The sequence below is a fragment of the Chlorocebus sabaeus genome, chromosome 2 (assembly GCF_047675955.1).
Source record: "Chlorocebus sabaeus isolate Y175 chromosome 2, mChlSab1.0.hap1, whole genome shotgun sequence".
In the NCBI taxonomy this organism is placed as follows: Eukaryota; Metazoa; Chordata; class Mammalia; order Primates; family Cercopithecidae; genus Chlorocebus; species Chlorocebus sabaeus.
In genome coordinates this window covers 198,132-222,212 of record NC_132905.1, presented here as the reverse complement: position 1 = coordinate 222,212, position 24,081 = coordinate 198,132, and the positions used below count along the sequence as shown (strand labels likewise).

Below are 24,081 nucleotides of genomic sequence, written 5' to 3'. Positions count from 1 at the left end.
CTGTCTCTGGAGCGTGGCTGACTTCTGGGAGAGCTCTCCCTGCCCTGTGCCTCCTCTTTTTCACCAGGTAGAGTGGAAATGTGTTCTAGTGAAACTGCAGAACCAAAGTATCCCGTCGTCTTCTAACTCTTGAAGAAGCAGGAGCTGAATTCAGGTGCTTGAGGCCCAGTCCACGCGCTCCACATCAGTCTCGGGGTGGAGGCGAGCGCAGGTCAGAGGCCTCTACCTCTGGCGGGAAGAGTGACTGCAGCTCAGCAGAGGGAGTGTGTACCCCTGCCTGGCTTTTATTTTCCTTCTCCGGTTATCGGGAGGCATTAGCAGCAGAGCAAATGTTTGGGTTTTTGCTGTGCAGTTCCATTGGATGTTTCTTTATTAAACAGGATTGTGTTTTATTGTAAGAGGGTTTCCCTAAGACACATCATGAGGGAAATTCTGGGTCCAAGAGTACAGACTGTAATTTCTGTCATCTGTTGCCAAGTTCGTAGCCCTCACGCAGTGCCTGTCTTTCCCCTTTGCTTTCAGGGCATTTTAACGCAGTATTTTGGTGTTCTTTTAGCTACTGTAATAGGGCTTGCTATTAAAATCTGAGATTTTAAATTTTTGCAAACTGCAATAAATTTTGTTAGTTCTCTCTTGATCTTTAAATAAGAGATTTCTTATGAGCCCAGTGTGGTGGCATGCATCAGTAGTCTCAGCTGCTTGGGAGGCAAAGGCTGGAGGATTGTTTGAGTCCATGCCGGGCAACATAGCAAGGCCTTCTCTCTTAAAAAATAATAAATGTCTTATTATAAATGGACTTTTAAAAATGCACAAAACCAGTCAACATATGTTTTTTAAATTAACTGAGAAAGAAGCTATATTCCCGTAAAGCCTTTACCTGGGCTGTATTCATCTTTTTTTTTCTTTTTTTTTTTTGAGATGGATTCTCGCTCTGTTGCCCAGGCTGGAGTGCAGTGGCGCGATCTTGGCTCACTGCAATCTCTACCTCCCAGGTTCTCCGCCTCCCGGGTTCAAGCGATTCTCCTGCCTCAGCCTCCCTAGTAGCTGGGACTACAGGCGTGTGCCATCACGCCCAGCTAATTTTTGTATTTTTGGTAGAGACGGGGCTTCCCCATGTTGGCCAGGATGGTCTCGATCTCTTGACCTCGTGGTCTACCCACCTCAGTCTCCCAAAGTGCTGGGATTACAGGTGTGAGCCACCGTGCTTGGCCCATCTCAAACTTTTTGTGTGTGTGTGTTTTTGTTTGAGACGGAGTCTCGCTCTGTTGCCCAGGTTGGAGTGCCGTGGCTCGATCTCGGCTCACTGCAAGCTCTACCTTCTGGGTTCACGCCATTCTCCTGCCTCAGCCTCCCGAGCAGCTGGGACTATAGGCACCCGCCACCATGCATGGCTAATTTTTTTGTAGTTTTAGTAGAGACGGGGTTTCACAGTGTTAGCCAGGATGGTCTCGATCTCCTGACCTCGTGATCCGCCCGCCTCGGCCTCCCAAAGTGCTGGGATTACAGGGCGTGAGCCACTGCACCCGGCCCATCTCAAGACTTTTAATAAAGCTCTTTGCATAGAAATATTTAAAAAAATTAAAAAATTTTTGGCCAGGCTTAGTGGCTTAAGCCTATAATCCCAGCCCTTTGGGAGGCCAAGGCAAGCAGATTACATGAGGCCAGGAGTTCGAGACTAGTCTGGCCAACATGGTGAAACCCTGTCTCTACTAAAAATACAAAAATTTGGGCAGGTGCGGTGGCTGGCGCCTGTAATCTCAACACTTTGGGAGGCTGAGGTGGATAGATCTCTTGAGTTCAGGAATTTGAGACCAGCCTGGGTAACATGAGGAAAACCTATCCCTGCAGAAAATACAAAAGTTAGCTGGGCATGGTGTTACATGCCTGTAGTCTCAGCTACTTGAGAGGCTGAGGGGCTGAGGTGGGAGGATCCCTTGTGCCTGAGAGGTGGAGCTTGCAGTGGGGGATGAAAAAGAATACCCCATGTCCAAATAGCAAAACACTCTGAAATGAGACAAACTGGTTTGTTGAACAGGCATTCTGGGACAAGGTTACCCAGTATGCATTAGCCATAATCCCCAGGACAGCCATGCAGGGGGGGTCTTAAACAGTTTTTTAGATTCTTGAGTATAAAGGTATAATATTGAAGAATAAACACAAATAATGCTGTTGTACATGTTAAAATGACAACACAGAATTTACAAAATTGCCTTTTTCCGCCCAAAATTACCTCTTACGATGCGATTTCTGTTGGTACTGTTTTCTCTTGCATCATCCTGCCAGGTTGAGTAACCCTAACTGATTGTCACCAACAGACGGCCTCACAGCATCCTTCTCCTTGGTGTGAGCACTGCTTAATTCAACGTGTGTGAAAATACTTTAAAACAAGGGCCCTATAACTTGTACAGAATCTGAAGTGGCTTTGAATAGGCAACGGGTCCAGCTGCCTCTTAGTGTGTCTGGCTTCCAGATGGGCGGATTGAGATGCATACAGGTGTTCACGGTCTAGGCATCCTTGGAAACCTGCTCTGGTTTAGGGTAAATAGGCAAAATTGTACTGATGCTGTTCCTCGCATGGGCTGGTGGCCTTTGCCCTGGACTCACTCCAGAACAGCTAGGTGTCCAGCTGACTGACAGCTACCTCCCCCTAAAGCCTTAAACAGACTTCTCTTACATTTTTAAAAGGCAGAGGACAATAAGGCAGATTAATAAACTGTGGGTTTTTTTTTTTCTTGAGACAAAGTCTTGCTCTTGTCCCCCAGGCTGGAGTGCCATGGCATGAACTCGACTCTGCAGCCCCTGCTTCCCGGGTTCAGGTGATTCTCCTGCCTCAGCCTCTGAACTAGCTAGAAAGAGCTACAGGTGCGCACCACCACTCCCGGCTAGTTTTTGTAGTTTTGATAAAGATGGGGTTTCACCGTGTTGTGTTGGCCAAGCTGATCTTAATCTCCTGACCTCAAGTGATCCGCCCGGCTTGGCCTCCCAAAGTACTGGGATTACAGGCATGAGCCACTGTGCCCGGCCCAGGATATTTTTTTAGTTAAGGAAACTACTTTTTACATCTAAAATTCTATGCAACGATAATTAGTATGTCTTCTAGCTGAGAAAATAATTAATGTGTCTTCAAGCTGAGAAAGACTAAAAATACAAAAAAATTAGCCAGGCGTAGTGGTGGGCGCCTATAGTCCCAGCTACTCAGGAGGCTGAGGCAGGAGAATGGTGTGAACCCGGGAGGCGGAGCTTGCAGTGAGCTGAGATTGCGCCACTACACTCCAGCCTGCGTGACTGAGCAAGACTCCATCTCAAAAAATAAATTAATTAATTAATAAAAATATGACGGTGGCCTGGGTGCAGTCACTCACACTTGTAATCCCAGCACGTTGGGAGACTAAGGTTGGAGGGTCACTTGAGTCCAGGAGTTTGCCTAGCCTGGGAACCGTAGGGAGAGCCTGCCTCTACAAAAAATAAACAATTATCCAGGTGGGGTGGTTGCACACCTGTAGCCCCAACTACTTTGGTGGCTGATGGGAGGATCGCAGGAGTCCAGGAGGTCACGGCTGCAGTGAGTTGTGGTTGAGCCACTGCACTCCTGCCTGGACGATCCAGGGAGACTCTCTCTAAAATAAAATAAATGACAGTGGTCCATACAGTACCTTATTCAGAAAAGGCTTGATGTACAAGAAAATAAGTTACTTGTGATCAGGACAGAGTAGAATTACTGTCTTCTGTGAAATGGATGCTGGGAATCAGTTACGACGTACAGTGCTTGTGAGGCTGACATGCGTTCGAATTACAGCCCTGCTGATCCTTAGCAGGTGACTGAAAATAGGCGACTCCACCCTCCTGAGTCTCAGTCTTCTTAGCCGAAAAGCACAGGTCATCATCGCAGTAGCTAACATTAACTGTGTGCCTGGGGCAGGATCCGACCGCTTCATTCAAGCCAGCTCCCCGACATACCTTGCTGGACTGTTTAATCCCCATTTGACAAAGAGGAGATTGAGATGGGGAGGTGCTGAGTAACTTGCCTGGTCACTGAGTGCCTCTAAATGGCAGCCCAGACAGGTGGCCCCAGAGCTGCCCTCCCACCCCTGACAGGCCTGTCTCATAGGCCTCTTAGGAAGGGCTCTGTTCGCAGATGGCAGGCTCGGGCTGAGTGTTTCCTAAGCTGCAGCTGCCGTGTAGATAAAACTCAGAGCAGATATCACAGGTTCTGTCAGATCATCCTGTCTCAGTCATCCTGTCTCAATCATCCTGTCTCAATCATCCTGTCTCAATCATACTATCTCAATCATACTGTCTCAATTTTTTTTTTCTTTTTTTGAGACGGAATCTCACTCTATTGCCCAGGCTGGAGTGCAGTGGCGCGATCTCAGCTCACTGCAAGCTCCACCTCCCGGGTTCACGCCATTCTCCTACCTCAGCCTCCCGAGTAGCTGGGACTACAGGCCCCGCCACCTCGCCCGACTAGTTTTTTGTATTTTTTAGTAGAGATGGGGTTTCACCGTCTTAGCCAGGATGGTCTCGATCTCCTGACCTCTTGATCGGCCCGTTTTGGCCTCCCAAAGTGCTGGGATTACAGGCTTGAGCCACCACGCCCGGCCACTGTCTCAATTTTGAGGTGCATGCATGTATTTTACCACTTAACTACCTCTGAAATTTAGTTTTTTTTGTTGTTGTTGTTTTGAGACAGAGTCTCGCTCTGTCAACAGGCTGGAGTGCAGTGGCGCGATCGCAGATCACTGCAACCTCCGTCTCCTGGCTTCAAGTGATTCTCCTGCCTCAGCGTCCCCAGTAGCTGGGACTATAGGCACGTGTACCATCACGCCTGGCTAATTTTTGTATTTTTAGTGGAGATGGGGTTTCACCATGTTGGCAACACTGGTCTCGAACTCCTGACCTCGTGATATCTGCCCCCACCCCACCTCGGCCTCCCAAAGTGCTGTGATTACAGGTGTGAGCCACTGCACTCAGCCCTGAAATTTAGCATGTTTTACGGTTGGCTCGTCAGGGTTGAAGGTGCACCTGATACTTGGTTGCATAGTAGACTCACTGGAATCATTTCACTTTCGTCACAGTTGCAGAGGCACTCTGAAGCTGTGTGTGTGTGTGCTTCACCAGGGACAGCCCCACGCATGGGAGGTGGTGGCGCGCCATCCCTCCTGGGTGAATTTCTCTAAGAGCAGCCCTAGGCCAGGGGTCGAGTGCAGGAAAGTCAGGACCATTTCCATCAGTTTCGTTTCAGAGCGGGTTCTCCCTGGAAGTGCTGGAAATACCTGGATGCCGTCTGTAGCGTTTTACGAACTGGCGGATCCGCCGTCTGTAGCGTTTTACGAACTGGCGGATCCGCTGTCTGTGTCTTGAGCTTCTGCTCTGCAGTCTGCTTAGTGGAAGCACCTGTCAGTCCACTGTACGGGGGGTGGAGCCACCGCCAGGGTGGGTGTGCCGGTGATCGGTCACAGAATGAACACGGCAGAGGTCCCTGAGTCAATGTGATACTGCAGGTGGGATTGTGGGTATAGGTATTTTTATGAATCCGTGTGTTATGTGAAGTTGAGGATTTGAATGTTGTGATTATTATGTCCAGATACAGTTCGAGCCTGGCGCGGTGCAGGCCTGTGGTCCCAGCCACTTGAAGTGGGAGGAGAGCTTGAGCTCAGGATTTCCAGGCTATAGGGAGCCGTGATCCCACCACTGCACCGCAGCCTGGGCAACAGAGTGAGACCCCATCTCAAAAAGAAAAAAGAAGAGGCTGGGAGCTGTGGCTCACACCTGTAATCCAAACACTTTGGGAGGCTGAGGCAGGCGGATCACTTGAAGTTAGAAGTTCGACACCAGCCTGGCCAACATGGTGAAACCCCATCTCTATTAAAAATACAAAATCATACTTACCTGGCAGGGGAGACACCATGATCACAAAGGTGGTTTTCCCAGGGCGAGGCTTAGCCGTTGCACTCCGGGTGTGCTGATCCCTGCGATTTCCCCAACTGTGGGAAACTCGACTGCATGATTTGTGGTAGTGAGGGTACTGCGTTCGCACTGTCCCCCAAAATAAATAAATACATAAATAAATAAATAATACAAAAATCATTTGGGTGCAGTGGCTCTCGCCTGTCATTCCAGCACTTTGGGAAGCCGAGGTGGGTGGATCACCTGAGGTCAGGAGTTTGAGACCAGCCTGGCCAACATGGTGAAGCCCCATCTTTACTAAAAATACAAAAATTAGTCGGGAGTGGTGACGTGTGCCTGTAGTCCCAACTACTGTGGAGGCTGAGGCAGGAGAATCGTTCGCGCCTGGGAGGTGGAGGCTGCAGTGAGCCGAGATTGCGCCACTGCACTCCAGCCTGGCGACAGAGCAAGACTGCGTCTCAAAAAAAAAAAAAAAAGAAAAGGGAAAAAAATATATTCTTCCCCATGAGAGTAGATTTCTACGGAATCGATAGCTGGTTTTATGCCCTTTCTTCTGTGATACGAAGTACGTCCGGACCCATCTGGCTGGGGATCCTCAGGAGAGCCTGCGGGGGGCAGCAGAGGCCCGCCTGGGCCAGGGCGAACCAGCCCAGAATCCTGCGGCTTTAGGTGCTGAGAGCGTAGAACTCCAGCAGCCAGAACGCCCTCGTGGTTACTGGTTTTATGAAGAGTACTTTGTCTTTCCCGTTTGGGACTGTGTGAAGGTTTTCTGGAATATTTTTGGGCATGGTGGCAATTCTGCCCTTGGACCTTTATTCTCTAGCATTGTACAGAGATGATTGATTTGAACAGCAGCTGTGATAATGGAAGACTGACTCATGTCTTCAGACTCGTTCTGTTCCTGGGGGTGCTTGGTCTAGGCCCCCTTTATATGGGGAGGTTCAAACCTTGATTGAATAGTCACTGCCCAGGTGTCGTAACCTGTGGGCTCATTGGTGTCACCTGGACTTTTTCTCTGCTGTTTGCACCATCAAAAGTGATGTGCTCTGGCCGGGCGTGGTGGCTCACACCTGGAATCCCCGCACTTAGAAGGCGGGCGGATCACAAGGTCAGGAGATCGAGACCATCCCGGCTAACACAGTGAAACCCCGTCTCTACTAAAAATACAAAAAATTAGCTGGGCGTGGTGGTGGTGCCTGTAGTCTCAGCTACTCGGGAGGCTGAGGCAGGAGAATGGCGGGAACCCGGGAGGCGGAGCTTGCAGTGAGCCGAGATCGCCCCATTGCACTCCAGCCTGGGCGACAGAGCGAGACTCCGTCTCAAAAAGGAAAAAGAAAGTGACGGCCGGGCGCGGTGGCTCACGCCTGTAATCCCAGCACTTTGGGAGGCCGAGGCGGGCGGATCACAAGGTCAGGAGATCGAGACCATGGTGAAACCCCGTCTCTACTAAAAAATAGAAAAAAATTAGCCGGGCGCAGTGGCGGGCTCCTGTAGTCCCGGCTACTCGGGAGGCTGAGGCAGGAGAATGGCGTGAATCCGGGAGGCGGAGCTTGCAGTGAGCCGAGATTGCGCCACTGCACTCCAGCCTGGGTGACAAAGCGAGACTCCGTCTCAAAAAAAAAAAAAAAAAGAAAGTGACATGTGCTTAGGACTGGGAGGGTGAGGCCCGGGGTGCTTGGTGCCCTGTGCCCAGGAGGGCAGCAGTGTCATGTTGGATAACCTGCTCTCCGAGTAATAGGGATTTGAGAATGTTTGATTCTTTTTTTTTTTTGAGACACAGTCTCACTCTGTTGCCCAGGCTGGAGTGCAGTGCTGTGATCTCAGCTCAGTGCAACCTCTGCCTCCTGGGTTCAAGCGATTCTCCTGCCTCAGCCTCCCGAGTACCTGGGATTACAGGCATGTACCACCACGCCCGGCTGATTTTTATGTTTTTAGTAGAGACGGATTCACCATGTTGGCCAGGCTGGTCTTGAACTCCTGATCTCAAGTGATCCGCCTGCCTCGGCTTCCCAAAGTGCTGGGATTCCAGGCCTGAGCCCTGTGCCCAGCCCTGTTTAAATGTGTGTCTGGAGTTACTTCGTTCCACTTCCGATCTGCTTTTCCTTTGGAATTACTGTGTTCTAAGTACCAGGTTACCAAAAAAAAGAAAAAATCTTTGTTAGGTTTCCAGACCCAAGTCAATACAGATAAAATTAATGCAGCAAACATTTACTGAATGCTTTGTTAGACCTGGGGCAGTAGCTCAGTTTATGAATTCAAAGGGCTTCAGCATGTGGGGTTTGGTTTTGTTTCTCTGTAGCTAATCATACCCTTGGAATGGTTTTATAGTTTCGGGAAACCATGGTTCTGGGCAGGGTGGCAGCTCTGGGTTGAGGCAGTTCCATCCTTCCTCAGGTGTGGCCACCGGTCCTGTTGCTTCCTGACATTAACTTTGTGACTCACGAGGGCAGGTGTTCGTTTTCTGTGTGAGCAGGCTCGGGGCTTGTTACTGTGGGAGGAGGGCTGGCTGCCCTGCCTATCCGTTCTTCCCTGGCTCGGCCGGGCGGCTCCCATGGCTCCAGCTCAGATTTGCTTCCTCTGGTACTTGGATGTTTGGTGACGGTGGTGGAAGCAGTTGTATTTACTCTTGCTGTTCTCACGTTACTTTAAGCATCACTGTTGCTTTTTGTTTTTAGAATTAAGGAGGAAAGGTGAAATCTTTTGGGGATTTCTGTGTTTCCAGTGACTTTAGGAATTCTTTTTTTTTTTTTTTTCCGAGACAGGGTCTTGCTCTGTCATTCAGGCTGGAGTGCAGTGGCACGATCTTGGCTCACTGCAGCCTTGACCTCCTGGGCTCAAGTGATTCTCCCATCCCAGCCGCCTGAGTAGCTGGGACCACAGGTGTGCACCGTCATGCTTGGCGAATTCTTGTATTTTTTTTTTAATTGAGATGGGGTTTCACCATGTTGCCCAGAATGGTCAGACTTCTAGGCTCAAGCAATCTCCCCACCTCAGCCTTCTGAAGCGTTGGGATTACAGTCATGAGCTGCCGTGGCTGGCTTAAAAGTCTTTACATTTGAAATTCATTTTAAGTTAGGAGGAAGGGCCTAGCTCGCTGGCTCATGTCTGTAATCCCAGCACTTTGGGAGGCCGAGGCGGATGGATCAGTTGAGGCCAGGAGTTCGAGACCAGCCTGGCCAACATAGCAAAACCTTATCTCTGCCAAGAATACAAAAATTATCTGGGCATGGTGACAGACGCCTGTGATGCCAGCTACTTGAGAAACTGAGGCAGGAGAACTGCTTGAACCCAGGAGGAGGAGGTTGCAGTGAGCCAAAAGTGCACTATTGCACTCCAGCCTGGGCGACAAAGCGAGAATTGGTCTCAAAAGGAAAGAGCAGTAAAGGCGAGGAGACCTGTGAGGTGACACACGGCATTTTCTCTCTAGCTTTCTGTGTTGACTCTTGCTTAGAATTTCTTCAAATGTATTACAGAGTTAATTGGTTTTTTTTTTTTGGACTAGATAAGACATCCAGAAATACACATTCAGACTGTGGGGCTTCTACCGTTTTAACTGGGTTCCAGGTCCCTGTCCCTAGCGTGCTCTGACTGTCAGCCCTTCCCCTGCCTGACCTACCTGTCTATCTTTTGGCCGTCAGGTTTTTGTTGGTGGTGGTGTGTGTTTTTTTTGTTTTTTTTTTTTGAGACCGAGTCTTGCTCTGTCGCCCAGGCTGCAGGCTGGGGAGTAGTGGCGCGATCTCAGCTCCCTGCAACCTCCATCCACCTCCTGGGTTCAAGCGTTTCTTGTGCCTCAGCCTCCTGAGTAGCTGGGACTACAGGCGTGTGCTACCACACCCGGCTTTTTGTATTTTTATTTATTTCTGGGAGAAAGTCTCTTTGTTGCCCAAGCTGGAGTACAGTGGTGCCATCTTGGCTCACTGCAACCTCTACCTCCCGGGTTCAAGCAATTCTCCTGCCTCGGCCTCTTGAGCAGCTTACAGTAGGGATTACAGGCACCACCACACCCGGCTGATTTTGGAATTTTAATACAGATAGGGTTTCACCGTGTTGGCCAGGCTGGTCTTGAACTCCTGACCTCAGGTGATCCGCCCACCTCGGCCTCTTCCAAAGCGCTGGGATTGCAGGTGTGAGCCACCGCGCCTGGCCCGAACAGCCTTCTTCTTGGCATTGTTTATTCAGACCATCCACTGCAGGGTGTGTTATCTTTGTGGCCTGGAACGTCTCTCTCTGAGCACTCTTCATCCTCCCACCCCTGAGCAGGCAGCGTCTCTCAAGGCCACTTGCCCAGCCACCGTCTTGGGGTGCCCACGGGAGGCTGGGGAGAAGAGCGAGGCAGTAGTGAGAAGCCCGTGATGCTCAGCCTTGGCTGAGCACCTTAGAGCAGCCCTGACGCTGGCTTCTGTCTCTTGATGAAAGTGGCACCCAGACTTCAGTCCTTACAGCCCGGAACTCAGAACCGCAGAAGTGCCGTGACTCACAGGGTTTACCTCGTAATTGCTGTTTGGAGCCGCGGAGGTGCCGTGACCCACAGGGTTTACCTTGTAATTGCTGTTAAAACCCTTCGGGGCTTCCTAACGGAATGCTTAATGTTGAAATATTATTTTAAGTACTAATATCTATGATGTGGTTAGAAATGCCAAAGAATATTTTGCTGGTTTTTTTTTTTTTTTTTTTTGAGACGGAGTCTCGCTCTGTTGCCCAGGCTGGAGTTCAGTGGCGCAATCTCCGCTCATTGCAAGCTCTGCCTCCCGGGTTCACGCAATTCTCCCACCTCAGCCTTCCAAGTAGCTGGGACTATAGGCATCCACCACCGCGCCCGGCAAATTTTTTTTGTATTTTTAGTAGAGACGGGGTTTCACCATATTATACAGGATGGTCTCGATCTCCTGACCTTGTGATCCGCCCGTCTTGGCCTCCCAAAGTGCTGGGATTACTGGCGTGAGACACGCCTGGCCAGAATATGTAGCTTTTGTAAAAATTTTGGAAATGGCCTCAGATAATTTCAGAGGTTTTTGAATAAAGGATGCTAAAAATGGAGCAAAATGGAGAGCCCCTGATAGACCTCCTGCGTGGGGGTTTGCAGTACGCCAGAGGCACCTGTGGGCCCAGGGACAGGCCGCCTGCTCTGTGGCTGCTCCTGGGACCTGGGCACCGAGCAGGCCTCAGACAGGTAGGAGCTGGTCTGTATCTCCTGCCACGCCCAGGCCAGCGCCTGATGAAGCAGATTCCTGTGGGTGACGAGTGTGAGGAGATAGTACAGGACCTTGGCATCAGGAGGGATTTCTTGAACAAAAAAGGGGGAAAACAGATTGAGAGATTCAGAAAGCTGTGATATATTCCGTGACTGCAGAGGTGACTTGGAGGAGGGCTGCTGTTCAGTGATGCGCGTGTTGCGAACACTTGTGCGTTTAAATGGTTCAGATGCTGAATCTGACGTTTTATGTTTTTTACTACCGGGCGCGGTGGCTCAAGCCTGTAATCCCAGCACTTTGGGAGGCCGAGACGGGTGGATCACAAGGTCAGGAGATCGAGACCATCCTGGCTAGCATGGTGAAACCCCGTCTCTACTAAAAAAATACAAAAAACTAGCCGGGCGCCGTGGCGGGCGCCTGTAGTCCCAGCTACTCGGGAGGCTGAGGCAGGAGAATGGCGTGAACCCGGGAGGCGGAGCTTGCAGTGAGCTGAGATCCGGCCACTGCACTCCAGCCTGGGCGACAGAGCGAGACTCCGTCTCAAAAAAAAAAAAAAAAAAAAAAGAAAAAGCTTTTTCTCCTCAAAAGACACACCATAATAAGTAAAACACTGTGAACTAGAAGATACTTGTAACATTGTTAACCAGTGAAGGGTTAGTGTCCGCATGTATCCACTGGCACCACAGACAGAACGGCCTTGAAATGGGCTGGAGACGTTCACCCTCCTCAGGCCTCAAAGTTCTGGGATTATAGGCATGAGCCACTGCATCCAGCCTTTTTTTTGTGATGGAATCTTACTCTGTCGCCCAGGCTGAAGTGCAGTGACGCGATCTCGGCTCACTGCAAGCTCCGCCTCCTGGGTTCACGCCATTCTCCTGCCTCAGTCTCCTGAGTAGCTGGGACTACAGGCGCCGCCACCACGCCCGGCTAGTTTTTTTGTATTTTTAGTAGAGACGGGGTTTCACCGTGTTAGCCAGGATGGTCTCGCTCTCCTGACCTCGGGATCTGCCTGCCTTGGCTTTCGAAAGTGTTGGGATTACAGACGTGAGCCACTGTGCCTGGCCCAGCCTTATTTTTTTTTTGAGACAGGGTCTTGCTTTGTCTCCCAGGCTGGAGTGCAGTGGTGCGATCTCGGCTCACTGCAACCTCTGCCTCCTGGATTCAAGCGATTTTCCTGCCTCAGCCTCCTGAGTAGCTGGGATTACAAGCATGCGCCATCACACCCATGTAATTTTTGTATTTTTTAGCAGAGACCGGGTTTCACCATGTTGACCAGGCTGGTCTTGAACTCCTGACCTCAAGCCATCCACCCACCTTGGCCTCCCAAAGTTCTGGAACTACTTTTTAAACAGTTTTGACAGGTGTGTGTGTGTAGCACTCTGTGGTTTAATTTGCATTTCCCAGGGAGCGGAACGCTGGCTGTCTTCTCACACCTCAGTTGTTTGTTGCTGTGACGGTCGCCCACTCCTGCTGCCAGTATCTGTGCTCACTGGAGCTGCATCAGCCTCACGCTGTCTGCCCCTCGCCACCCACCATGCCTGCTGCTCAGGAATGTTCCGAGCAACTTGATGATAACGGAAGCTGAGAACAGCCCAGATGTCCTTCGGTGGAAGAGCGGATGGATCAGTTGTGGTCTGTTCACAGAATAGAATGTGACCACACTGGAGATGAATGAATTGTAGCTACAACCTGCAGTGTAGACGAATCTTAGATCAAACCAGGCACAGTGCTGTGTGCCTACAGTCCCAGCTACTCAGAGCCTGAAGGTGGGAGATCACTTCAGCCTGGGAATTTGAGGCTAGCCTGGGCAACATAGCAAGACCCTATCTTAAAGGGAAAAAAAGCAGATTACAGAAAAGTAAACACAGTGCTAGGCTGTTTTTTTAAACTCAAAAAATTAAAACTAAGTAGCTTTTAGGGATAAACATGAGGTGATTTTTTTAGAAGCAGGAGAATAGTATTGAATTTAAGGTATATATGGGGAAAATGGAACTTCTAGGTTATTGATCATTTTCCAGTTTTTAAATTAGAGACAAGATCGTGGTGTTTATGCATCATAATTTATATGTTCCATATATCTCTTTTTTTTTTTTTTTTTTGAGATGGAGTCTCACTCTATCTCACAGGCTGGAGTGCAGTGGCACGATGTCTGCTCATTGCAAGCTCTGCCTCCCGGGTTCACGCCATTCTCCTGCCTCAGCCTCCCAAGTAGCTGGGACTATAGGCGCCCGCCACCACGCCTGGCTAATTTTTTGTATTTTTCGTAGAGATGGGGTTTCACTGTGTTAGCCAGGATGGTCTCGATCTCCCGACCTCATGATCCGCCCACCTCAGCCTCCCAAAGTGCTGGGATTACAGGCGTGAGCCACTGCGCCCGGCCGATATGTTCCATATATTTCTTTCTGTGTTTCACATAATACATAGTAAAATATTTAAAACAGAACAAAAATAGGCTTCCTTTTAAGATGTTTTCAAATCTGTTCTTACGAAGTTGGCCAGTTTTTCCCCAACAGTAGTCTGGGTTCCGCAGCAGCTCTTTTATAAAACGTTTGCTGCACACACTGAGATTGCACCTGGAAGCACAGAAATAAGAACACACGTATTTTATTTTATTTTTTTACCCCTGAAGATCTTTAAGTCTTCTGAGGAGCTGGACCTGCTGGACTGCGAGCTGCGGGGGCGGAGGTTTTTGCCCGTTTGGTTTATTTTGTTACCACTGAGTCCCCAACTCTGAGAACAGAGCAAGGCATGTGATCGATGCTTCATCACTGTTGAACAAATGAATGCTGAGCTGTGAGGGCACCGACGTGTGTCCAGGGAGAGGATACACCCTGCCGTGTGGACGTGTGCCCAGCGCCCAGGACAGCGCCACGGAAGAGGACACACCCGGCACCGACATGTGCCCAGCGCCCAGGACAGCGCCACAGAAGAGGACACACCCGGCACCGACATGTGCCCAGCGCCCAGGACAGCGCCACGGAAGAGGACACACCCGGCACCGACATGTGCCCAGCGCCCAGTACAGTGCCACGGAAGAGGACACACCCGGCACCGACGTGCCCAGGGCCCAGGAGAGTGCCATGGAAGAGGGCACACCCGGCTGTGTGGACGTGTGCCCAGGGCCCAGGACAGTGCCATGGAAGAGGACACACCCTGCTGTGTGGCAGGAGAGGTTCCCAAGGGCAGGTTCAGGGTTCTGGGATCTGAGTAAGAGCTCTCCAGGTGGCAGGGAGCAGGGCAGGGTGTTGGAAGAGATGGCACATTGTGTCAGGGGCTGACATGGGACTCAGCGCTCTGTCTCTGCCCAGGAGCAAGTCGTCCTGCGTCGGACCAGGAAGTATGGTGGGTGTGGTGGGAGAAGGGACTGGGGTCAGCAGGGCTGTCATCCACCAGTGTCTGGTGGGGCTGGCCACCATGCGGGGGGGCCTCAGGCTACAGCCAGGGCTGTGAAGGAGCCGAGGTCATAGAGCGGCTGCTCTGGCATAGGGAGGGAAGACATGGGTCCCACTGTTTGAGAAGCTCAGTGTCCCTGCATGCGTGCGCTCTTGTCTGCCTCGGCACGTGTGCAGGCCCTGGGGCTACTGCCAGCAGAACAGACTGGGATACGCTAGATTTGTAAAATGTGACCCTTTTTGTTTGCTTTTCATCTCCCTCCCTCCCTCCCTCCCTCCCTGCCTGCCTGCCTGCCTGCCTGCCTTCCTTCCTTCCTTCCTTCCTCCCTCCCCTTCCTCCCCTTCCTCCCCTTCCTCCCCTCCCTCACCTCCCTCCGTCCGTCCTTCCTTCTTAGACAGAGTCTTACTCTGTCACCTAGGTTGGAGTGCAGTGGTGAGATCTTGGCTCACTGCAACCTCCCCCTCTAGGGTTCAAGCGATTCTCCTGCCTCAGCCTCCTGAGTAGCTGGGATTACAGGCGCCGCCACCACACCCGGCTAATTTTGTAGTTTTAGTAGAAACGGGTTTCTCCACGTTGGTCAGACTGGTCTCGAACTCTTGGTCTCAAGAAGCAATCCACCTGCCTCAGCCTCCCAAAGCCTTGTTTGTTTGTTTGTTTTTGTTTTGTTTTGTTTTGTTTTGTTTTGTTTTGTTTCGAGACGGAGTTTCGCTCTTGTTGCCCAAACTGGAGTGCAACGGCATGATCTCACCTCACTGCAACCTCCACCTCCTGGGTTCAAGTGATTCTTCTACCTCAGCCTCCTAAGTCGGTGGGATTATAGGCACGCATCACCATGCCTGGCTAATTTTGCATTTTTAGTGGAGGTGAGGTTTCTCCACACTGGTCAAGCTGGCCTCAAACTCCTGACCTCAGGTGATCCGCCCTCCTCAGCCTCCCAAAGTTTTGGGATTACAGGCGTGAGCCACTATACCTGGCCACCTTGTTTGCTTTTTAAAGATAATGATGTCACTAACGAGTTCTGACTGGGGCCGGGCGTGGTGACTCACACCTGTAATCCCAGCACTTTGGGAGGCCGAGGTGGGTGGATCATGAGGTCAGGAGATTGAGACCATCCTGGCTAACATGGTGAAACCCCGTCTCTACTAAAAATGCAAAAATTAACTGAGCGTGGTGGCGGGCACCTGTAGTCCCAGCTACTTGGGAGGCTGAGGCAGGAGAATGGCGGGAACCCGGGAGGCGGAGCTTGCAGTGAGCCGAGATCGCGCCACTGTACTCCAGTCTGGGCGACAGAGCGAGACTCCATCTCAAATAAAAAAAGAATTCCGACTGAAGGTTGGAACTTAGCCCTCCAGAAATGAAGGCTGAGTAACGCTGATGGCAGCTTGTCACCTGCAGCAGGTGCTGTTCGTGTAGCTGCGGCTGCACACCAGGTGTCTCCTCTAGCTGTGTTACAACCTTTCTGTTGACATGGGGTCCCCTTGAAATTTATTTTTGGAGACGGGGTCTCACTCTGTCACCCAGGCTGATGTCCAGTGGTGCAATTTCAGCTCACTGCAAGCTCCTCCTCCCGGAATCAAGCCATCCTCCTGCCTCAGCCTCCTGAGTAGCTGGGACTACAGGCGCCGCCACCATGCCTGGCTAGCTGGGATTGCAGGTGTGCGCCGCCACACCCGGCTAATTTTGGTATTTTTTTTTCTTTTTTTTCCTTTTTCTTTTGAGATATAGTCTCGCTCTGTCACCCAGGCTGGAGTGCAGTGGCACAATCTCGGCTCACTGCAAGGTCCACCTCCCGGGTTCACGCCATTCTCCTGCCTCAGCCTCCTGAGTAGCTGGGACTACAAGCACCTGCACCATGCCCAGCTAATTTTTTGTATTTTGAGTAGAGACAGGGTTTCACTGTGTTAGCCAGGATGGTCTCGATGTCCTGACCTCGTGATCTGTCCGCAGGATGGTCTCGATCTCCTGACCTCGTGATCCGCCCGCCTCGGCCTCCCAGAGTGCTGGAATTACAGGCGTGAGCCACCGCGCCCGGCCCAATTTTTATATTTTTAGTAGAGATGAGGTTTCACCATATTGGCCAGGCTGGTCTTCAACTCCAGACCTCAGGTGATTCAACCACCTCAGCCTCCCAAAGTGCTGGTATTACAGGCGTCAACCACCACTCCTGGCTCCCTTGAAATTTAATTAAAACAAGTTTAGGAAGAATGGAGTTGTGAGGTTCTACTTCAAACATCAGGTGGTAAACTCCCAGACTCATTGCCCCAAGAGAATTGACAGTCTAGGCTTGGCGGCTTATGCCTGTAATCCCAGCACTTCGAGAGACCGAGGCAGGCAGATCACCTGAGGTCAGGAGTTCAAGACTATCTTGGCCAACATGGTGAAAACCCCATCTGTACTAAAAATACAGAACAATTAGCTGGGTGTGGTGGTTCACGCCTGTGATCCCAGCTACCCAAGAGGTTGAGGCAGGAGAATCGTTTGAACCTGGGTGGTGGAGGGTGCATTGAGCCAAGATTGCACCACATTGCACTCCATCCAGCCTGGGTGACAGAGTGAGACTCTACTAAAAAAAAGAAAATAGACATCAGAAAGGATTGGCTTCTGTGATCTCAGCACTTTGGTGACCACGACCCAAGGCCGGAGGATCGCTTGAGCCGAGGAATTCAAGATCAGCCTGAGCAACATAGTAAGACCCCGTCTCTGCAAAAAATTTCTAAAAGCTTAGCTGGCATGGTGGCTCACACCTGTCGTCCCACCTACTCAGGAGGCTGAGTTGGGAGGATCACTTGAGTCTGAGAGGTTGAGGCTGCTGTGATCCCTTATCACACCACTGCGTTCAGCCTGGGTGGCAGAGCAAGACCCTGTCTCCAAACAAACAAAAAAGCAAAAAATGGTCTTTTTCCTAGGTATTTCCCATTTCCAGTGGTCTTTATTCCTTTCTAAAAATCCAGGTTTTAGCTGGACGCGGTGGCTCACCCCTGTAATCCCAGTAGTTTGGGAGGCTGAGGTGAGTGGATCACCTGAGGTCAGGAGTTCAAGATCAGCCTGACCAACGTGGGGAAACCCCATCTCTACTAAAAATACAAGATTTGCCATGCGTGGTGGCGCGTGCCTGTAGTCCCAGCTACTCGGGAGGATGAGGCAGGAGAATCACTTGAACCTGGGAGGCGGAGGTTACAGTGAGTTGATGACTTAGGATTTTTCTTCTCAGTCACTTAGCAAACTGGGGACCCATGGGTAGCGATGCCCCACCTGGGTCCTGCTTGGCCACGCTGGTGTGCCCCAACTCACCTGTGTTCGGTGGTTCCCGAGCTCGTGTGCCACACCCAAGATCAAGGATACACTGGACATTGAAGGATGAGGAGGGCGGAGAAGAAGTTTATTGAGCAGTGAAACAACTTTTCGTTGGACCAGGGGATGCAGGGGCTGTTCCCCTACCCGAAGGCAGGAAAATCCGCCTGTGTGGCTGGGTCTGGGGCCTTTTATGGACTCAGGATGCGAAGTGCTTGCAGTGCTTGCTGATGGTTTTGTGAGTATGCCAAAAAGGTTAAGGCAAAGACACCATTCCAAAGTGGGCATGACAGTGTGGAAAACCTGTTAGAGGCCAAGCGCTGTGGGAGGCCGAGGCGGACGGATCACAAGGTCACCCCATCTCTACTAAAAATACAAAAATTATCTGGGCGTGGTTCGCACGCCTGTAGTCGCAGTGACTCGGGAGGCTGAGGCAGAAGAATCACTTGAACCCGGGAGGCGGAGATTGCAGTGAGCTGAGGTCACGCCTCTGTGCTCCAGCCTGGGCAACAGAGTGAGATTCCACCTCAAAAAAGAAAAAAATTAGGAAAGGGTAGGTATGTATAAAATAGGTGAAGAGTGGGGTTTAATCAGAGGAAGATGTGGCAAACAGGAAGGCAAGTTCTTAATCTGGTCTGAGAATTTCACTGGTGGCTCAGCTGTCAGGCTTTAAACTGTCTTTGGCTTGGAGGTGGGTTTCACTGGGGACCTACCCCATCTGCCTGGGCATTCAGCTGCTTCCTGCCAGTGTCCCCGAGACCGCACCACTGCACTCCAGCCTGGGCCACAAAGCGAGACTGTGAGACTGTCTCAAAAAACCCCACATTGAGGTCATTTCTTAAATATTTGGTTGAAAAAAAATCTGGGTCTGGAATTTTTTTTTTTTTTTTTTTTTTTTTTTTGAGACGGAGTCTCGCTCTGTCGCCCAGGCTGGAGTGCAGTGGCGCGATCTCGGCTCACTGCAAGCTCCGCCTCCCAGGTTCACGCCATTCTCCTGCTTCAGCCTCCCAAGTAGCTGGGACTACAGGCGCCGCCACCTCGCCCGGCTAATTTTTTTGTATGTTTAGTAGAGACGGGGTTTCACCGTGTTAGCCAGGATGGTCTCGATCTCCTGACCTCGTGATCTGCCCGCCTCGGCCTCCCCAAGTGCTAGGATTACAGCGTGAGCCACCGCGCCCGGCCTCTGGAGGTTTTTATTACAAATCTAACTTCACTAACAGATGCAGGGCTATTCAGATTTTCTATTTCATTTCGTATCAGTTTTGGTAAATTGTAGTTTTCAAGATATTTGTCCATTTCATCTAATTTTTCTGATTTCTTGGCATGAAGTTTGTATTTTATCCTTTTCGTGCCTCTAGGATCTGTAGTGATGAACCTTCTTTCCTCGTGTTGCTCAAAGAACCAACTCTCTTGGCCTTGTGAAAATTATCTGTTTGTTTTCCTTGATCTCTTTTCCTTATGATTTTCCTTCCTGCCATTTATGTTGGGTGTATCCTGTTACTTTGTAGTTTCCTGAGGGGGAGCCTTAGGCCTTGGTTAACGTTGTGCTAGTCAGCATTCTGCACAGGGACATTGCCGTTATCTGTGTCTCTTTCTAAAGGAGATTTAATATGAGGAATTGGCCCACGTGATTATGGAGACAAAGTCTCATGCTCTGCCGTTTGAAGATCGAGGAAAGCTGTGGGATAACAGTCCAAGGACTGGAGACCATGGCCCAGCTCAGGCTGGCAGGCGAGAAGGAAAACAGGCCAACACCTCCTTCCACCCCTTTCTATTCAGGACCCCCGTGGACTGGGGCGAGACCTCCCTGCACGGGGCAGGGCAGTTGGCTTCGTTGAGTCCCCAGCTCAGGTGCTGCTCTTACCCAGAAGCACCCTCCCAGACACGCCCCGAAGTCGTGTTTGATCTGGGTACCCCACGATGCAGCCAAGGAGACATAAAATGAACCGTCACGTGCATTGTATTTATTATTCAATCGAAAATATTTGCTAATTTCCCCTGTGATTTCTTTGAGCTAAATGTTAGCTGGAAGTGTGTTGTTGAATATCAAGAGTACTTGAGGTTTTATGATGCATCTTTCTCCTGGGTTTCCAGTTTGTAGCTGTTAAGTCACAACCTCATTCCATTTACATTTATTGAAACCAGTTCGAAGCCCTAACATGTGGCTTGTCTTGGTCAGTATACAGCGTTCAGTTAAAAACAAAGTGTGTGCTCTAGATGTTGGGTGTTCTGTGACTGTCACGTCATGGTGGTTGATTAGTTAAAAACTGTATTCTCACCAGGCGCAGTGGCTTACACCTGTAACCCCAGCACTGTGGGAGGCCGAGGCAGGCGGATCACCTGAGGTTGGGAGTTCAAGACCAGCCTGACCAACATGGAGAAACCCCATCTCTACTAAAAATACAAAAATTAGCCGGGCGTCGTGGCGCATGCCTGTAATCCCAGCTACTCATGAGGCTGAGCCTGGAGAATTGCTTGAACCAGGGAGGTGGAGGTTGCAGTGAGCTGGGATCTCAGCGTTGCACTCCAGCCTGGGCAACGAGCAATACTCTGTCTCAAAAAAAAAAAAAAGAAACTCTGTATTCTCTAGACATGGGGCGTTCTGTGAGGATCAGGTCATGCTGGTTGATAGTGTTGTTTAGAACATCGATGTTTTTCCTGATTCTTTTTTTTGTCTGTTGTGTCTATTTCTGAGAAAGTACTAAAATTAGAGTTGGTTCTGCATTTTTATCCATTCAGGCAGTCCCTTTCTTTAATTGGAGTTTTTTGTCTACTAACATTGAATCTAATTGTTGATATGTTTGGATTTACATCTTCCAACTAATTTTCTATTTGTTTCCTGTGTTGAGTTACTTTTTCATTTTTCTTTTAATCTTTTAGCTGATACCTCTTTGCTTTTTTTTTTTTTTTTTGAGACGGAGTCTCGCTCTGCCGCCCAGGCTGGAGTGCAGTGGCCGGACCTCAGCTCACTGCAAGCTCTGCCTCCCGGGTTTACGCCATTCTCCTGCCTCAGCCTCCCGAGTAGCTGGGACTACAGGCGCCCACCACCTCGCCCGGCTAGGTTTTTGTATTTTTTAGTAGAGACGGGGTTTCACTGTGTTAGCCAGGATGGTCTTGATCTCCTGACCTCGTGATCCGCCCATCTCGGCCTCCCAAAGTGCTGGGATTACAGGCTTGAGCCACCGCGCCCGGCCCCCTCTTTGCATTTTTTATGCAGAGGTTGCTGTAAGGATTACAATATGCGTGTTTATTTTAATTTATTTATTTAATTAATTTATTTTTTAAGGAGCAGGATCTCACTCTGTCCATGGGCTGGAGTGCAGGGGTGTGATCATAGCTCTCTGCAGCCTCAAACTCCTGGGCTCAAGTGGTCCTCTCGCCTCAGCCTCCCAAAATGCTGGGATGACAGCTGTGAGCCGCTGCGCCGGCCGACTGTATAGCCCCCAATTCTTCGGGATCTCTTGGGGTGGCCACAGTGTAGCCCCCAATTCTTCGGGATCTCTTGGGGTGGCCGTGTTGCAGCACTTTGCATACAGTGTAGAAGCCTTGTGCCCACTGGGGACTGCTCTCTCCCACTTCTCCATGCCATGGCGTCTTGTCTGTGCACATTGTAAACTCCACAAGGCAGCCTTGGATTCTTTTGTTTTGAATGGTCTTATGGAATAAAGTCCATCAGCTCTGCCCTTGGTACTTTCATCTATGCTTTGTGATACTCTATTTTTTCTTCTAGATTAGCCTAACATGGCAGACCAGAGACAGCGCTCACTGTCTACCTCTGGGGAGTCATTGTACCACGTCCTTGGGCTGGACAAGAACGCAACCTCAGATGACATTAAAAAGTCCTATCGGTAAGTGGACAAGTGTGGGCCCCCACTTCCCCCCAGGAAGACACATGCCCCGTGTGGTTTAGTCTGCATTTTACCAAGAACCGTTGCACATACTTTATCCTGGCCGATTCAGCGTTGAACTGGTCACAGCTACATAACACTTTTGTATGTGTAATGTGCTCCTTATAGCTTAAAATTATCGTATTCATGTTCTCTTGCCCACAAAAAATAGCACTTAGTAGAAGTTTACACACTGTCCACAGTTCCGTGGGGAATCAGGGTCTGAACCTGTTCGAGGCCTCACAGGAGCCGCAGAGGGTTGGATGGTCCCGTGGTCTCCTTGTTGTAGCACAGTGATGACAGCCCTCACTGTGTTGTGGCCTCTTCTGATTGAACTTGAAGAACTGCGCTCTTAGGTACAATCTCATTGAGTAACCTGTAAGAGACACCACCACTAATCCAGACAATTCAGATAGTCCTCCTCTTGTGTGCTAGCGTTGTGTGGTTCATAAAACATATTAAAATGCCATCATTACGCCCCGCCATGCTTACCATTCACTTGGCACGTGTGCAGTTAGTGGCTGGGACCCCGGGGCTGGCCTTGGTGCTGCTGAACTTAGATGTGCCCTGGCACTCACTGCCCTTGGGACTCCCTCTGAGGCTGGGTCAGGGTGAGGAGGTTTACCTGAAGCAACCGCAGAGCTTGCTTTTGTCCCTGGCCCCTGCCGCCCTGGAGAGCTGGACAGTGAGGCGGCCTGGGCCGACCTGCTTTCCGCTGCACCCAGCAGTGGTGCGGGTGGGACAAAGGCCAGGGTAGAGCCAGGACATGGTTTTGGTTTGCAGGAAACTTGCCTTGAAATATCACCCCGACAAGAACCCTGACAACCCGGAGGCTGCAGACAAGTTTAAGGAGATCAACAACGCTCACGCCATCCTGACGGACGCCACAAAAAGGAACATCTACGACAAGTACGGCTCGCTGGGGCTCTACGTGGCTGAGCAGTTTGGGGAAGAGAACGTGAACACCTACTTCGTGCTGTCCAGCTGGTGGGCCAAGGTGAGGGCAAGCTGCCCGCTGTGCGGGCACCTGGGTCACTCCATGCCTGCAGGGTTCCCGGCATTGAAGAGCCAGTGCGTTGATGCCAGCAACTCTACACTCTTGAGACATGGTTTCTGGGCACATGGAGCCTTTCTCCTCACCTGTGTGATGGGCGAAACTCTGTCCCTGGCTTGGTGTCCTGCCTGGAACAAGCCAAAGCGTCCAGATTGTCCCAGGGAAGAGCCCTGCGGAGCCGCCAGGTTTTTTTCTGTAAATGGCTCCCAGTCCTTCCTGAGGTAGAGGAGGTAATGAGCCTTGGTGTTCTATTCACATTTCTTCCTTCCTTCCTTTTGTTCCAAGTGTCGCATATAAGGCCAGAGGGTTTGAATCTCCACGTGGCCTTCGTGAGAGGCCTGTATTTGGTTTTGACTAGTCGGCCTCCTCGTTGGCGTCCGTATAAAGTACTTTAGTTAATGTTAGTCTTGCTCTGTTGCCCAGACTGGAGTGCTGTGGTGAGATCCTAGCTTACTTTAACTTTGAACTGCTGGATTCATTGAGGCGTGAACCACCGCCTCCAGTCCCCGACCTGGAGGCTGATTTTTTGTTTTTTGAGACGGAGTCTTGCTCTGTCTCCCAGGCTGGAGTGCAGTGGTGCAATCTCCGCTCACTGCAAACTCTGCCTCCCGGGTTCACGCCATTCTCCTGCCTCAGCCTCCCGAGTAGCTGGGACTACAGGCGCCCGCCACCACGCTTGGCTAATTTTTTGTATTTTTTAGTAGAGACGGGGTTTCACCATGGTCTTGATCTCCTGACCTACTGATCTGCCCGCCTTGGCCTCCCAAAGTGCTGGGATTACAGGCGTGAGCCACCGCGCCCGGCCTGGAGGCTGCTTTTCTTTAAGCAGTGGGTTTCTTTCTGTCTCTTCCCCTCCCTTTGTCAGTTATTTCCTTCTGCTTCCTGTCTGGAAGGCAGTGTCCCCACCTGGAACGGACCCCCTGCCTTCTGCTGAGGGCATTTGGGAGCCCTGCCCCGCCTTCTCCAGGGGCCTTGGAGGCCTTGTGACGCCACCTTCTCCCCCCAGGCCCTGTTTGTCTTCTGTGGCCTCCTCACGTGCTGCTACTGCTGCTGCTGTCTGTGCTGCTGCTTCAACTGCTGCTGCGGGAAGTGTAAGCCCAAGGCTCCTGAGGGCGAGGAGACGGAGTTCTACGTGTCCCCTGAGGATCTGGAGGCCCAGCTGCAGTCTGACGAGAGGGGTGAGTGCCCGCCCCAGGGCCTCTGTGTGTGTGTGTGTGTGTGTGTGTGGGGCAGAGCCAGAACGGGCCCTGAATGGTGTCAACCTGTCTTGTCAAACAGGAGGGCACTGACACTGTGCCGCGAGTGTTTGTGGTGGCAGCTGGGACTGTTGAGGTGTGAACGTGGACCCTGAGGTAAA

At 50.8% G+C, this 24,081-nt stretch overlaps 1 protein-coding gene and 1 non-coding gene across 3 annotated transcripts in view; both read left to right on the top strand.

Moving 5' to 3' along the window:
* DNAJC5 (DnaJ heat shock protein family (Hsp40) member C5) overlaps nucleotides 1–24,081 on the top strand; it is a 35,320-nt gene that overhangs the window by 6,514 nt on the left and 4,725 nt on the right. Inside the window, exons 2-5 of one of the 2 annotated variants that reach the window (XR_005235006.2) lie at nucleotides 21,514–21,631; nucleotides 22,454–22,667; nucleotides 23,731–23,902; nucleotides 24,003–24,076. Coding sequence is in view for 1 of the 2 variants with exons in the window: in XM_037983045.2 (XP_037838973.1) it covers nucleotides 21,525–21,631; nucleotides 22,454–22,667; nucleotides 23,731–23,902 (493 nt within the window). In the remaining variant the exon portion in view is untranslated. The remainder of the gene's footprint in view (nucleotides 1–21,513; nucleotides 21,632–22,453; nucleotides 22,668–23,730; nucleotides 23,903–24,002; nucleotides 24,077–24,081) is intronic. The other variant, XM_037983045.2, reaches the window with a different exon arrangement.
* LOC119618710 (U1 spliceosomal RNA) lies at nucleotides 5,882–6,046 on the top strand. The gene has a single exon (XR_005235078.1). It is a non-coding gene; the product is annotated as a U1 spliceosomal RNA (small nuclear RNA).